The 15,314-nt window shown below is 41.6% G+C and overlaps 1 protein-coding gene across 1 annotated transcript in view; it reads left to right on the plus strand.

Moving 5' to 3' along the window:
- GRIP2 (glutamate receptor interacting protein 2) overlaps positions 1-15,314 on the plus strand; it is a 407,694-nt gene that overhangs the window by 286,867 nt on the left and 105,513 nt on the right. The window contains exon 2 of the mRNA XM_027863805.1: positions 9,860-9,940. Within this exon, the coding sequence (XP_027719606.1) occupies positions 9,860-9,940 (81 nt within the window). The remainder of the gene's footprint in view (positions 1-9,859; positions 9,941-15,314) is intronic.

Genomic DNA, 15,314 nt, shown 5'->3' on the forward strand with positions numbered 1-15,314 from the left:
ATAGATAGATAGATAGATAGATAGATAGATAGATAGATAGATAGATATATGTATTATATTATATATATACTTGCATATTTACATATACACTGATAGATGGATTCTATAGGTTACCCATTCAATTCATTAACCATTTACTGTATATAAGAAATAGATAGGTAGACAGACAGATAGGTATGTATACACACATATTTATGTATACACACCTACATATTTACATTTACACTGATGGATGGACTTTATAGGTTATCCATCTAACTCAATGACCATTTGCTGTATCTAAGATATATATATATATGTATATATACCTACATATTTACATATATACTGATGCATTAACTCTATAGGTCATCCATCCAACTTATTGCCTATTCGCAGTATCTAAGATTGAAAGATAGACAGATTGATAGATGTAGGTAGAGATATAGATAGGTGAAGCTATAGAAAGGTAGAGATAGATGGATATGTAGATATGCATGGAGTGGATGTACTTTATGTTGCCTATGCAACATAACTCGGGCCTGCTTTGAACACTCTAATTTTTTCAAAGTAAACGCTTCGGGCCCCGCGGGACACTCAGCTAAGAGCATCGAGGGGGCGCCGAGAGGCAGGGGCTGGGACAGGCGGTGGCTCGCCTCGCGGCGGACCGCCAGCTCGATCCCAAGATCCAACTACGAGCTTTTTAACTGCAGCAACTTTAATATACGCTATTGGAGCTGGAATTACCGCGGCTGCTGGCACCAGACTTGCCCTCCAATGGATCCTCGTTAAAGGATTTAAAGTGTACTCATTCCAATTACAGGCCTATGAATGACTTCATAACATTGTCTGGACTATAAGAATTCTTTATTTGTTTGGTTTTCCTATGTGTGAGTAGCTACACCAAACTCTTTTGAGTGACTCGTTTTAGGAGGCTCTATAATATTCAGGAGCTTGATGAAATCACCCTAATGACATCTACAAACAGGAGCATCTGAAGGACTTCATCATGTATAGGTCATCCTTCTTTGACTTAGGCACTGGCCTGTATATCCTTCATCATGTTGGCTAACACCTCTGAGGAGTGTTTTATCTCTTGATTGATATTAATCATCAGAAAATCATCAAACAAAAAATCATCAAACAAAATATTTTCTGGGGGATATTTTATAATGTTGGCAAATGCATAGCAGATACAATGTTGGAGAAGAGCTTTTAAGATCGTGTTTTGCTCTGACAAATATATGATTTTTCTTCTTATTATCTACAAAAAAATAAGCATAATGGGATCTTGTATTTCATACAACTTTTAATTAATTATGTAATAGTAAAGATATGGTCTATTGTGGAATTTCTTTTATAAAAGCATAGTAGTTTCTTTTTAAATGTCTTCATGTACTTGATCTTGTATATAAATCATTTCATATAAATTCTAAATAGACAGGAAAATAAGCATGTAGGTCAATAGCATATAATTCTCTAAGTAAACATTTTCTGACAATAATAAGACCTGAGATTATTTTTCCCCACGGGCAGCACTGGGCTTTTATTTTTCACTGAATCCTTTTTCCAATTGTCACTCTAAGAGTTTCTAAGAGTACTGGATCGGGAGAAAAGGAGACTTGGATTCTTGTCCCAATTTAGTATCACCTCCTACTTTGGGTACTTTGACAATCAATCTCATTGGGCACAGATTGTATTTGTATATATTTATATAGTTGGTATAGTTGGGTTTTTTTTCATCTTTTTTTCCTTTTCATGTCATTTTCACTTCACCCATAAGCATATCTGAACTATGACGTCAGAGACCAAATGTATTAACCATACTTTCTTTGATGGTGAAAAGACTTTGTTATAAAAATCCATACAGATCTTTTCCATCTTTTGTCTTTTTTTTGTCCTTCCAATTACAACTATAAATGTCCTTAGCCTAACTTTGTTTTATTAGGTGTCTTGTAAGTTTTCTTAAATTCATTTTACCCTTCACTACTTCTTGATGTTTTTGGGAGGCATGCTCTTACACCATCTTCTGTAGATTTTACAATTGAATTTATATTCTAAACCACTATTACCTTTAAGTGGCCTATATTTCTTCTTGGTGAATCAATCAATTCTTTGCTGGCTAAGACAACTTTTAGGGTTTTTTTTTTCGTCTCCTTGTTTAGGTAATTGATTTCCAGTGATTAAACTTTACTATAGAGTTGTTGTAACTGGTGCTGATGCCCTTTCCTTCTTCCATTTTCCATTATTAATAACTTAATTAAAAAGGCCAAGTAAGAGTTATTTTCATTATGCACCATGTTTCCTTTTTTTTATTCTTTTACTTTTTTATTAATTTTGATCCTTTCCCCTAAAAAGTTGGTGGTCTGACTACATAGGATTTAGGAATAACTCTTACATCAGCAATCAGTCTTTTCTTGTCTATTAAATTATAATTGACTTCATTATTTTGTGTTCACCATGTCTAGTGCCTTCTAAACATTCTCAAAAAGAAAACGGTTACACTGTAAATATATGAAGCTTCTATATAATGTACTTGTCTTTGATCTCTCTCATTCCTTACTCCTGAACAATATCTTCTAGCTAATTATTTGGCATCTTCACATATGCCTTCAAGTCACCAAGTATTAAAATATATGTTGCTTTAATTTGGAGGGTCTTAAAGACTTCTTCATCAAATTCTCCACCTTTTCATTCTCTGCAAGGGATGCTGGTGATAAACTGCAATTGTTTTTGTGGTCTCTTATTTGCAGATACTTATCATGAGCACAGAAATGTGATGTTACCAAATGACCCATGAAATGATGTCTCTTCTTGCCTTTGGATGTCCAATAAAACCAACTGTACCAGCTCCTTTATTTGCCACTTCAAGGGGAGCATAAACACAGAGGCCAGAAAAAGTCAGCTAGAGAACCAAAGCCCCATTGCTCAGCCACAAAGACTCTGCCCCCAGCTTCCTATGGGTTAGCATCAACCCCAATTCAGATGCTCCTCTTTTGTCCTTCCTTTTTTTAATGGTGATTTGTAGAGAGGTTAGGGGTGGAAAAGAGGCAGGTATCCTTGTTAAGACTCTTGGCAGTAGCTATTTACTTTCCCCCTAGCAAAATGGAGGGGATACTGGATTTGGAGTTAGAAGACCTGAATTTAAATCCTGGCTTTGCCAGTTGCTCCTTCTGTGAACTTGGAGTAATGTTTTTGGCCTCAGTTTACTCATGTAAAATGAAGGGGTTGAGTTAGGTGTCCTCTTCTAGCTTTAAATTCATGGTCCTATGATCCCCCCACCTCCACTCTCCCAAAACCACACCCATTGCTCCACTGTCCTACCTCTCTGAACATTTCCCTGGGTAACATTTTCCACAGCCCTTCTTTTCCTGCTCAGTTATCTGCAGGGCTGACCTTGCAAGTGTAAGAGAGAGTAAAATCCCTCTCAAGTGGACCTGGTTTTAGATGTAAGTGAAATTTGTGCTGTGATTTCAGGTCCCTTCTTCACCCAAGAGACCCTGAGCAAGTCATGTTATTTGTTTGCTTCAGTTTCCTCAACTGTAAAATGGGGACAATAATAGTACCTACCCTGAAGGATTACTGTTTGGATAAAATGAGATAATATTTATTTTTAAAAAGCACCTAGCTAGTGCCTGGCATGTAGTAGGTGCTATATAAATACTTATTCCCTCCCAATTCATTTCCTACCTCTTGGGGATGCCAGACATTTTTCCAATCATACTTTATCTTTAAGCATTGGGAGTTGATGCCTGTGGAAGTACCAGGACCTCTGGGAATAGTGTCCACATTACAAGTTTTCATGATTTATTTCAATCTCAGCATGGATAAATGATCTGAGAAGGAGAGAACATGAAACAGGAGAATCCTGGACATTCTGGGAATGAGAAAATTCTATCAAAAGAGGAAAACAAATGGGAAGATTGAAGACATACTTTGTCAACTTCACAATATTGCCAAGAGCTAACCCTGCCACGATTTCCTCCATATCCCTGAGCCTGTGCCATATACTCTCCTCTCATGCTTGTCCCACAGCTATATTCTTAGTAAAGTCAATAGAAGTTAGTAAGTGCCTACTATATGCCAGTCACTGTGCTAAGTGCTGAGGATACAAAGTAAGGCAAAAGACAGTCTTTGTCTGAAGGAGTCCGCAGTTGAACTTGTAAAAGACGACTCTTTCAAAAGAAGGTCACTGAGGCGTCTTTCAAGGAGAGAAAAGAACAGACAAGCAGGATAGCCTTGGAATCTAGATGTTGTGGAACCTACAGGTTATTAAGCAACTTATACATAGGAGAGACCTGAAGTTTCATGCGCAACCCTTGTTTTATTTTCTACTATGTATATACAAATGTCCATTATGTTTGATGTATGTTAAGTTCAGAATAAAAATTAAAAAGTAATAGTAAAAAGGCCACCCTGTCCATTAGTTACAAGATAGAGCTCACTAGGTGTTTGGAAACTGATCAGAGCAGGATGGCCGCAACTGACTTCTCCCCTCTCCTTCCCAGTCCCAAACTGCTATAAATAGGACTTGTGAAAGCAAAAAGTCTAAGTTCCCTGCTCCACTTCTATACAACGAAGAGGAAATGGAGGTTGAGGGTGTGATTTGGGGTCTCAGGTTTTTGCATTGCACTGCTACTCAGGATGAGGAGAAATAAGGTCACATGTCAATCACTTTGGCACACAGCCTTGTCTGAGGTCAGCTGTAAGGAAAGAGGGAAAGGAGATGGCAGGGGGAGCAGAGCAGGAGCTCTGATATCCATGTGAGAGACTGATGGAGAGAGATGGTGGTCAGCAGCAGAAGAGGAGAAGGATGAGGAGGAGAAATGGGAGCCCTAGATACCCATGTGAGAGACCCATGGTTTGGGATGAAGCTCTGGGTCAACAGCTCTGCACCTTATTATTCAGCAAACATTCTATTCAATAAACTCCAATGGCTCCCTCTTATCTCTAGGACCAAATATGAACCCCTCTGTTTGGAATTTAGTGACCCCTGCCTCCCCTTCATCTCTTTCTAGGTGCTGCATTGAAGTTTGGTCTTTCTCTACTAGGTCCATGACACAAAAAAATGTCAATTGCCCCTGTTCTAGAGTCATGGTCTGGTCTGAAGGAAATAGAGGGTTAAAGTTAAGAAGGTGTTAAAGAAGATTCTCTCGGGTCAAGTGGGTATTTTGTAGGGCTCTCTTGGCCTTCCCAAGGATCTTGCTCTCAATTCAGTTTAATTCAGTTTTAAATGTGTCTTCCCTGAGTCAGGCTCAGTGCTATGTGCTAGAGATACAGACACAGAAACAAAATAGATCTTGTCCCCAAAGACCTTACATTCATAGTGCCCTTGCCTCTGAGAGAATCTCCAAATTACACTGATTACATCTCGCTTGTAGATAGTTGTTTGCATGTTGACTTTCCCATTAGACTGTGAGTTCTTTGAGGGCAGGGACTGTTTTTGTCTTTCTGTGAGTCTCTGGTGCTTAGCATGGTGCCTGGAACACAGTAAATGATTAATAAATGCTTGTTCACTTGACTTGATAACATGAACAGAGATTAGCAGATGCAAAGTAAATACATAGTAAATTTTTGTGAGGGAAGAGCTTAAGAAATGGTGAGGTCAGCAAAGGTCTCTCTTTTGTAGGAAGAAAGCACCAGAGTTGTATTTCTAAGGGAACCAGAGATTCTGCCACAAAGCAGTGAGAAGGCAAAGCATTTCTGGCATGGGGGCCTACCTGGTTAAAAGCAAAGTAGAATGTCACATGTGATAGACAAGACTATGGGGCCATTTGGAATAAAGGATGTGGGACAGAGAGTACTATGAGATTAGTTCAGAATGAGTTTGCTAAAAGGGGAGGAGCTTCTTACTTTGCACAATTTGTAGCAATCAAGCACCTGTATGCCTCTGATCAATTAGCATTCTCCTTCTCCTTCAACCAGACTAGTCAATAAATCATCAGACAATGTAGTTCTATGAATCTCAGCAGCCTCTCTCTCTGTCTCTGTCTCTGTGTCTCTGTCTCTTTCTTTCTCTCTCTCTGTCTCTGTCTCTCTCAATTTTCTTCTTCAATAAAACTCACTAGTGATTTAGTCACATACAAAGCTTGCCACTTTCAGTGTCCATTAAGTATTGAAATTTGAACTGTAAATCTACAGGCATCCCCTTGGCTTTTTGACATTTCTGTGGAGTCTGTTGCCATGGTAACCCTTCCTCCTTACCATGTGACACCCCACTAGATTTCTTTCTGGGATGGTCCATCTCTGAGACCTTTTCAGCTTGATAGGACTTAAGATCATAAGGTCTAGATTTGGAGCTGGAAGATACCTTTGTGGTCATCTCATCTATCTCCCTATATCCTCTATTTTATAGATTAGGAAACTGAGACTTAACTTAAGAAGTTAATTGACTTGGCCAAGGTTACACAGGTGGTTCAGTGGCAGAAACAGGATTTGAACCTAGTTCTTCTGACTCCAAACCCGGTGTTCTCTCCTCTGTCCTTTCCCATTCACTTGAGCTCAGTTTGGTTACCCCATTGGTGGCCATGCTTCAACATGGTATCTCTGGCCTCCTAGCAGAGGCTTGCTGTGTCTCAGGCATGCCTAAGCACCCAATGATCTCTCCTGAGGCCTGTCTGGATCAAGGAATTGCACTGTGCTGGATAATACTTCTGAGTGGGTGATCCTGCCTCACCAAATTGCTCTGGAGAAACTCAAGCCAAATACAGAGACTGGCTACTGTGGAAGCGGCACTGGGCCAGGAGTCAGAGGACCAGTGTTCAAGGCCTGACTCTGACTCTGATTATTGGTGTGACCATGGGCAAGTCACTCAACAGCTTCTTGGGGCCTCAATCTCCTTCTCTGTAAAGTGCAACTGATCATCCCTACTTGTCTCCATCACCTAGTGGTTGTGAGCATCCCAGTAGAAAATGGGTAAGAAAGCATCTTGAACACATTTAAAAAGGATTCTCTCTACAAAGGCAATGGGGTAATGCAATTTTATCTTCAGATTATAATCATGAGTTGTTAATGAGATAATAACTTCCCCTTGATATGTGGAAAGAAGCCTTTTGACTCACCATAGGCATATCAGGAGTTACTGACATACCCAGTCCCAACAAGTAAAGACTGGCCTTTCCCTGGCCTTTACCTATCCACTGCCCATCCTACACCAAGCTCAGTGCAGATGGTACCCAGGGAGTCAGCAGTAAGGGAAGTTCTCATTTCTGGTGCAAGTTAAGGAGTACGCATCAACCCTGTGAGGTAGAAAGAAGAGGCATTATTATCCCCATTTTACAACTAAGGAAATTAAGGGCCAAAGAAGTGATATGACCTATCCTGATCATTTAGCTGGTGCATACTGAATCCAGGTCTTCTGCCCTAGACAAATGCTCTTTCCAAAAGACCCCTACCATCAGAAGGCCAATACATATTTTCCTCACAATTGCATGTTGATGAAGTATGTCTCTTTCCTCTCATCAGAAAGGTGGCGGACAATTGGTATAGAATGAGACGTGCATCTTCATATATGACCAATGCATTGATTCCTTTGCACAAGAGGTGGCGTGGGATGATGGGATGAGTGTGCTGAATTTGACCTCGTGGGGTCTGGGTTCCCATTCCCATTCTGCCCTTACAATCCATGTGACCTTGGCAAAGTTGCCTCACTTCTCTAGCAATCTCCTCATCTATAAAAGAGGAAGAGGGACCCTATGGGCTCTTAGGCCCCTTTCAGCTCTCATTCTATGGTCCTATGAATTGTACTTCTTTGCTACAAGGAGAAGATCGTGTTTTGGTTTTTTTTTTTGGGGGGGTGGGGAATCCGTAAGTGACAGAGATGTAAACAACGCATCAATAAAACATTTTCCAAAAAAAAGTCAGTGTCAGCTGAGTGTGGTGACCCAGTGCCATAATCCCTGCTACTGGCAGATGCTGGGGCCAGTGGATAGATTGAGCTCAGGAGTTCTAAACTTCAGTAGGGATAGAACTAACTGAGGGTCTGGAACTAAGTTCCCTAGAGTGGTGGGGGAGGAGGGAGTAAACCGCACCTCCCAGGTCATAAATACAGCAAGGTCAAAGTTTTCTATGCTGACCAGCAGTCAGACCAGCCATCAATGGGCATAGTATTCCCAGCCTGGGTAAGACTGGGAGACAGTCTCAAAAAAAAATCGGTATCAAAGAGCTTCCTTTCCCTCTTATCACCTTCTGACCCCTAAACATGTCCTGCTTCTCATTCTCCCAGGGTCTTGTTCTAAGGTAATTGTCAGCTAGTCCTAACTACTCTAGAAGCTGATAATGAACTGAAGGTACTGCCCCTACTAGCAGAATCCATATTTTTAGGGGACTCTGGGAAGAGAAAACACCATCCACCATAAGTGGAATACATTTCCCCCTTTCACTATCTGTTGAAATCTTGTTCTTTCAAGGCTCAGCTCAAATGTCACTTCTACCATTAAATTATCCCTCCAGTTGAAAATACCCTCCTCCTGTTCAGATTTTTCCTAGAGAATCTAATTTCCCCTTTGGCCCTGTCACGTTCCACCTTGTATTCTTCTTAACTGTGTACATGTTGTGTGCTGTCTTGGAAAGACCCCTGGATATGGAGTGAGAGACCTGGTTGTGAATCCTGCCGCTGACATTTATCTAGTTGCCCTGACTCTGGGCAACTCACTTAAACCTCATTTGTGAAATGGGGATAATAATAGCACTTCTCTCCCAGGGCAGGTTGTGAACAGCAAATGAGATGATGTATATAAAGTAGAGCCCTTTGTAAACTTCAAAATGCTACACAAATACCAGCTGGTAGAAGAAATAGCATCCCCTGCTATGCCCTTAGCTTCTTGAGGACAGGCCTTATGCTGAAGCTTCTGTATCCCCAGTTACCATCACAGTCTCTTCCACATGGCAAGTACCTAATAAATGTTCCTTTAATTTGAATGTGTTAAAGATCCAAAGGAATGCATCTCCCACTAGTAGTGAAATTTTAGGCTTCATAGGAGGCAGGAAAGGAGATATCTTTGGTCAAGGAGACTTCCTCATGCTCCTCAAGTTACTACATAGGTTGCTACTGGGTCTATGTATGAAACTGATCTTGAAAATGGCTTCTGGCCTATTACTCATCCTTAAGCCCATTACCATAATGTTGGGGTTAAAATTCAAGCAGAATCACAAAATATCAGAGTTAGATGGGACCTTTGTTGTTTTTGTTCAGTCATTTCAAAGTCTTTGTGACCCCATTTGGGGTTTTCCTGGCAAAGATACTGGAGTGGTTTGCCATTTCCTTCCCCAATTCATTTTACAGATGAGGAACTGAGGCAAACAGGGTTAAGTGACTTGCCCAGGGTCATATAACTAGTGAGCGTCTGAGGCTGGATTGGAACTCAAGAAGATGAGTCTTCCAGATTCCAAGCCCAGGGCTCTATCCATTGCACCCCCTATCTTCCTGGTTAGGGCTTTAGAGATCTAAGCCAGCACCATCATTTTGCAGAATAGGAAACTGAGGCACCAAGAGAGGAAAGCTGACCCTGACAAGAGTTTTGTGGCCATTTATTCCCCATACCCAAATAACACAGCAAGTTCATTCAAACCCGGGTCTTTCATGTCTCAATCTGGTGCTATTTTTGGCATATCTCACTCCAGAGATGGTCTTACGTCTTTTCCCCATTTCACTTGATTTAAAGGATGACAGACTTGGCTCTCTCTAGGAGAATTAAATGTGAGGGAAATAAATCTGTTATAATCCCCCATCTCCTCCAAGGACCAAACTGAAACTGTGGCATGAAATAATGCATTCTGAGGTCACATGGATATGGGACAAGATGATGTCTTCAAAGGAGAGGGGAGCCCAGATGGAAATGACAGTTGTATTCAAACCATTTTCCCTCTTTCTCTTTTATAGATGATGGCCCTTATTCAAAGGGAAGTAAAGATTCAGGTGGTGCAGACACAGCCCTGGTCTGCCGAAGGCAAAGTATTCCAGGTAACGAGACCCTTCATCCTGTTTACCTCCATTCCTTTCATCAGTGAGCCTTTGTAGAATTTGTTGGCCCAAGAAATATACCAGGCCCAAGATGGAGTAGTGAGTAGGATGGGGACTGAGTGATTACACAGTTCTGATAGTCAAGGCAGAGCCATGGGTAAAAAGCTGAGCTAGTGTAACCACACAGAGGAGGCTAGAGCCGCAGAATCATGGGGATAGGAAGCCATAACCATCAGTTAACTCCGTGAGGGCTACATCATTCTCCCCCCCCTCCCCTTCTGAGGCTGCTTGAGGACAGTAGAGAAACACAGGAATCAGAACCCCTGAGCTGGTAGTAGGTAGAGTTGGGCTCACAGTGTGGCAGTTGTAGAACCAATGACCCAGGACGGACAATGAGATGGTGAGACGTGTAGGACTTCTCTTTGCCGGAGCAGTGTGGCTTTGAGGTGGGTCACTTTCCCTGTATGTCTCTGTGTTCTCACTGGCTGTGGCCCATGCCTGGAATGCTCTCGCTTCTCCTCCTCACCTCTTGGCTTCCTGCAAGTCCCACCTTTTACAGGAAGCCTTCCCAATCCCTCTTAATTCTCATGTCTTCCTTCTGTTGCTTATTTCCTATTTATCCTGTATACAGCTTGTTTGTGCATAATCATTTGCATGTTGCTTTCCTATTAGACTATGAGCTTCTTGAGGGACTGGCTTCTGCCTTTTGTCTATCTCCAGTACTTAGCACATAGTCGGCACTTAATAAGCGCTTAGTGACTGACTGAATAAATGAACTGTGGTGTTCTTGTGGAAGTTTTGTGTGCTGGGCTGCTGCCAAGCTGCCTGAGGTTTTGGTCACTGAGAACACCAAAGATTTGGGCAATGATGATTCAATGTCACTAGGTTAGAAAAAAGCATTTACTTGACAATATTTCCTAAACATTTTTTTTCTCATAGGCTTGTGCCTTAGGACCACGTAATCAGAGGCCATAGGACCCCAAGACCTAATAAATAGGGAGTGTGCAAAAGGTGAAGATGAAAGATGAGTCAAAACGAGATAAAAATTCAAATCCATAGAAAAGTGGGCCTTGAAATGGAGGCCACTCTTCTCTTGGTTTCTTTATATATACTTCCTACTATGGTAGTATCCTAGGATTATAGCAGTAAGGTTGGAGGAGCCAGTGGAGACATCTTCCAGATCATGCAGTTTAAGCTCTTCATTTTACACTTGAGGAAACCGAAGCCCAGAAAGATTTAATGGCTTGCCCAGGGTGACACAACTAATAAGTGTCTGAGGTCAGATTTGAACTCAGATTCCCCAGACTCCAAGCCTAGTTCTTTATCCACTGAGCCACCTAGCTGCCCCAGTAGAAGGAGAGATAGCATGGACATGTGGGAATGATGGAGCTCTGGTTTCACCACATCAAGCATTTACTGAGCATCTACTGGTGTTCTTTCCATTACAGCATAGTGGGAAGGGAATCTGGGAAGGGTCCAGGGAAAAGATAAGCTGGAGGAGGGATGGTCAGCAAGTTCATGGCTAAGGCATCTGCTGCATGTATGGGGGAGGGGTGTAAGAGGTAAGGCAGAAGGTTAATCCTTGGATGAAAGAAGATAATAAAAGGATAAAAGCTTGAAATAGTCATAGGGAATGGGATGGGGAGTTAATAATGAAGGATCATTGAAGAACAACAATTGTTTATTGAGAGTCATATAGCATGAATTTGTGGCAGGTGAAATCAACAGTATATGATGATTTTTGTCAGTGATGCTTGGAAGCTCAGAACCAAAAGGGGAACAAGATGGTGAGAGTTACCCAGTGAGGAGAATTCTCAGGTTGTCCATAGTTAAAGGTTGATGAGAGATAGAAGGAGAGCAAAGTAGGAGGCATGTGCAGTATAACTACCCACCATACTGGATGTCCCAAATGGAACTCATCATGTTCCCTGCTAAACTCACCCCTTCTTCAAACTGCCCCAGTTCTGTAGCAGTCCCCATTATCTAGTCACCCATATTTGCAGCCTCAAAGTTATCCTAAGTTCTTCCTTTTCCCTTGCCCCCTCATGTCTAGTCAGTTTCCAAATCTTATCAGTTCTACCTCAAGAACACATCTTTGCATTTATCCCTTTTTTTCCACTCACATCATCACCACCCCAGTTCAGTTCTCATCTGGGCTATTGTAACACCCTATTAGGGTCATATAGCTGGTAAGTGCCCGAGGCCAGATTTGTACTCATGAAGATGAGTGCTCCTGACCTCAGGCCAGGCATTTTATCTACTGAGTCACCTAGCTGGCCATAATAAAAATTCAACATAGCTGCCAAAATAGAGTCTTCTTAATGTCTAACCATTTATATGCCTCACTCAAGAAACACCAATGACTTCCTATTATCTCTAGGATAAAGTATACTCTTTGGTTCAGTATTTAAAAGCCCTTTACAATCTAGTTCCAGCCCACCTTTCCAGGCTCATTATATACTACTTTCCGCCTCACTCTATACTCCAAACAAATTTGCCTACCTATTCCCAAAACTAGGCATACTCCATATATTTAAACAGGCTGCTTCTCATACTTAGAATGCTATCTTTCCTCATGGCTTGCTCCAGAATCCTTAGCTTCCATCAAGTCAATTGGTGATGAGGCCTTCAACTAGAATAGCAGTTGAGTAGTGTGTATACAAAGTTGCCAAAGATTTTCATCCCAAATGGTTAAAATAGCAACACCTTTGGTTATCTGGAAAAGGTACTTATTGGCCATGTAAACTCCTCATTCCCAATAATATCAGGTCACTGAAATGTTATTATCCTTTTATTATTATAAAATGTAATCTTGTCTAATTAACTTATATGTACTATTTTAACTTTTATGTAATGTTTTTAGGTTTGTAAAACACTTACCCTCCATTATTTCATTTACTCTCACAGTAAGCCTGTGAGGTAAGAACTACATTTATTATTTCCTCCATTTTACAGATGAGGAAACTGAGTCTCAAAAAGGTTAAGTCATTTGCCCATCATTATAGTTAGTACATGTCAAAGCTCAGGTATCCTGACTCTAGTCAGCTTAGTACTATGTGTGAATATGTGTCAGGGTCAAGATGGTTGTACATGTGGGAGTATATACTACCTGTCCAAATTCAGCTCACCCAACTACCCCAGCCCATACTGAGATCCCCCCCAGTTCACCTCTTTCTATCACCTATTACCTCCTATTACTTACTACCTATAGTACTCATTGGGCAGTGAGTCCTGTTTGGCCTTGGGACATCTGTCCTTCAGTTATTACTTCTTTGGGGCCTACATAGCTATTCTGGGATGCTTCTGTTTCCATCACTAGGCCATACATGGTCCTTGATGACAGGGCTCTAGCATCATTCCTCTCTGCACCCCATTACCTCTTCACTGAAAGCTTACCCATTATAGGTGTTGAGTAACTATTTGTTGATTGGGTTATCCATATGCAGGAAACAGATAATGGGTTTGAAAGCCAGTAAGATGGCCTCCTTGAACACAATTACCTGAGTGTTTAGAGTATGGTCCTCTCTCAGAAGCCTAAGAATAATTGCCTAAATAAATAAAGAGGAATTCGCAAGGTAATGGGTTTGAACTCCAGTTTTAGTACACTTCCTCTAGGTAAGAGTCTCAATTCCTTCTTTTGCAAGGTTTTAAAGAGTCCGAAGGTGGGGCCCCCACTCCCCAGACCAAAGGAGTTCTCTTTGTAAAAGCTCATTGAAGCCTGAAGTGAAGCCCCACTGAGGGCTGCTAACCTCCCCAGGGGCATGGGTAGGGAGTGGGCACAAGCTGGTCTAAATAGCCAACAGTTTTGGTGACTGCACTGACACTGTCCTTAGCCCAGCCAGGAATGTGGTCAAGGCTCTGGCATAAGGGCCAGGACAAGGGGCAACTTGGTGGTGCAGTGGCTAGAGCACCAGCCCTGGAGTCAGGAGGACCTGAGTTCAAATATGGCCTCAGACACTTGACACTTACTAGCTGTGAGCCCTGGACAAATCACTTAATCCCATTGCCTAGTTTAAAAAAAAAATAAGGACCAGGACTAGATTTTTGTATTTTAGATTTTTGTGCTTTTGTATTTATTTTTTATTTACCCAGTTCCTGAACTTGGCAGTGCATCAGAACCCTTGGGTGAGGGCTATGAACTTACCAGATGAGACCTCAACAGGGAAACCGGGGCCTGCTGTCCATTGTGGGAGGGAGAGGGAAGTGGGCTCCTTTCCATGGCTTTGACCACATCCCCGAGTTCTCGCTCATACTCAAAACGGCAGGGACAAAAAAGGCAGCCAGATGAGGCTTGTGAAAGACAGCTTGTGTGTACTTCTGTATATTTATATGTTTCTGTATATATCTGTATGTGGGTATAACTGTAGATGGCTATGCATTTGTGTAATTACAATTGTGTAAATGTGTGTACAGTACCACACATGGGCACTAGTGTGTCTTTTGTTTGTGTGTATGTCTCCTTGAGGAGCCTGGCTCACCTTCAAGCTATGATTAGGCACTAGAGCTGGACCTTGGTGGAGGCCCCTTGTTAATAATTCCTAGAAGATACATTCCTATTAGCCAGAAGTCAGAGGCAATAGAGGGGTGGAAAAGAAGGGCTGGGATAAGGCAGAAATGGACAGATATTCTGGAGTCACCAAGACAGGGAGTCAGACAGGCTACAGGTGACCAAGAGGATCATGGGGTTTGGAGCTAGAAGGCATCTTAGATACCTTCAAAACCAACCTCCCTCATTTTAGAGGGGAAAATAGAGAAATTAAATGACTTTTCCAAGATCACAAAGAAAGTAAATAGTTGAAATGAGATTTGAGGTTTGGAGACTGAGTTCTTTAAATCAAGAATTAGAAGTCTGTCTTGTAGAGCAGGCACCTTAGTGTATAAATACCCCCAAGTTCAAAGTGAATTGTGGGTCCCTATCATCTACTACCACAGATAATGAGCCCCTACCAATGTGTTTACCTTTAGTAGTCAGCCAAAGAACACAATTAGTTCAAAACAAAGGTATTTCATGAAATGGCATAGTAAGAAAAGTAGCATGAAAAAAATGTGTTCCATGAGCTTTGGACTTACTATGCCACGAATACACAGAGTAAGAGGGAAGAATGGAAACACATGGGGACACCCAAGGAGAAACACACCTGTAGGTTCTATATATGGTCAGGGCATATACATGCAAAAATGGACACATGGAGGATGTACATGGCCAAGAGTTGGTACCCTGTGAAATCATTATGGTTGTTAATGTATATGTCCCAGGGTAAATTCCTCATAGCCTATATTGGGGTATGGGGTAGGAGTAGGGAGCATGTGCCTGTATGCATATGCATCACACACACACACACACACACACACACACACACACACACACACACAC

This window comes from Vombatus ursinus, unplaced genomic scaffold, assembly GCF_900497805.2.
Source record: "Vombatus ursinus unplaced genomic scaffold, bare-nosed wombat genome assembly UNPS02014773.1, whole genome shotgun sequence".
Lineage (NCBI taxonomy): Eukaryota > Metazoa > Chordata > Mammalia > Diprotodontia > Vombatidae > Vombatus > Vombatus ursinus.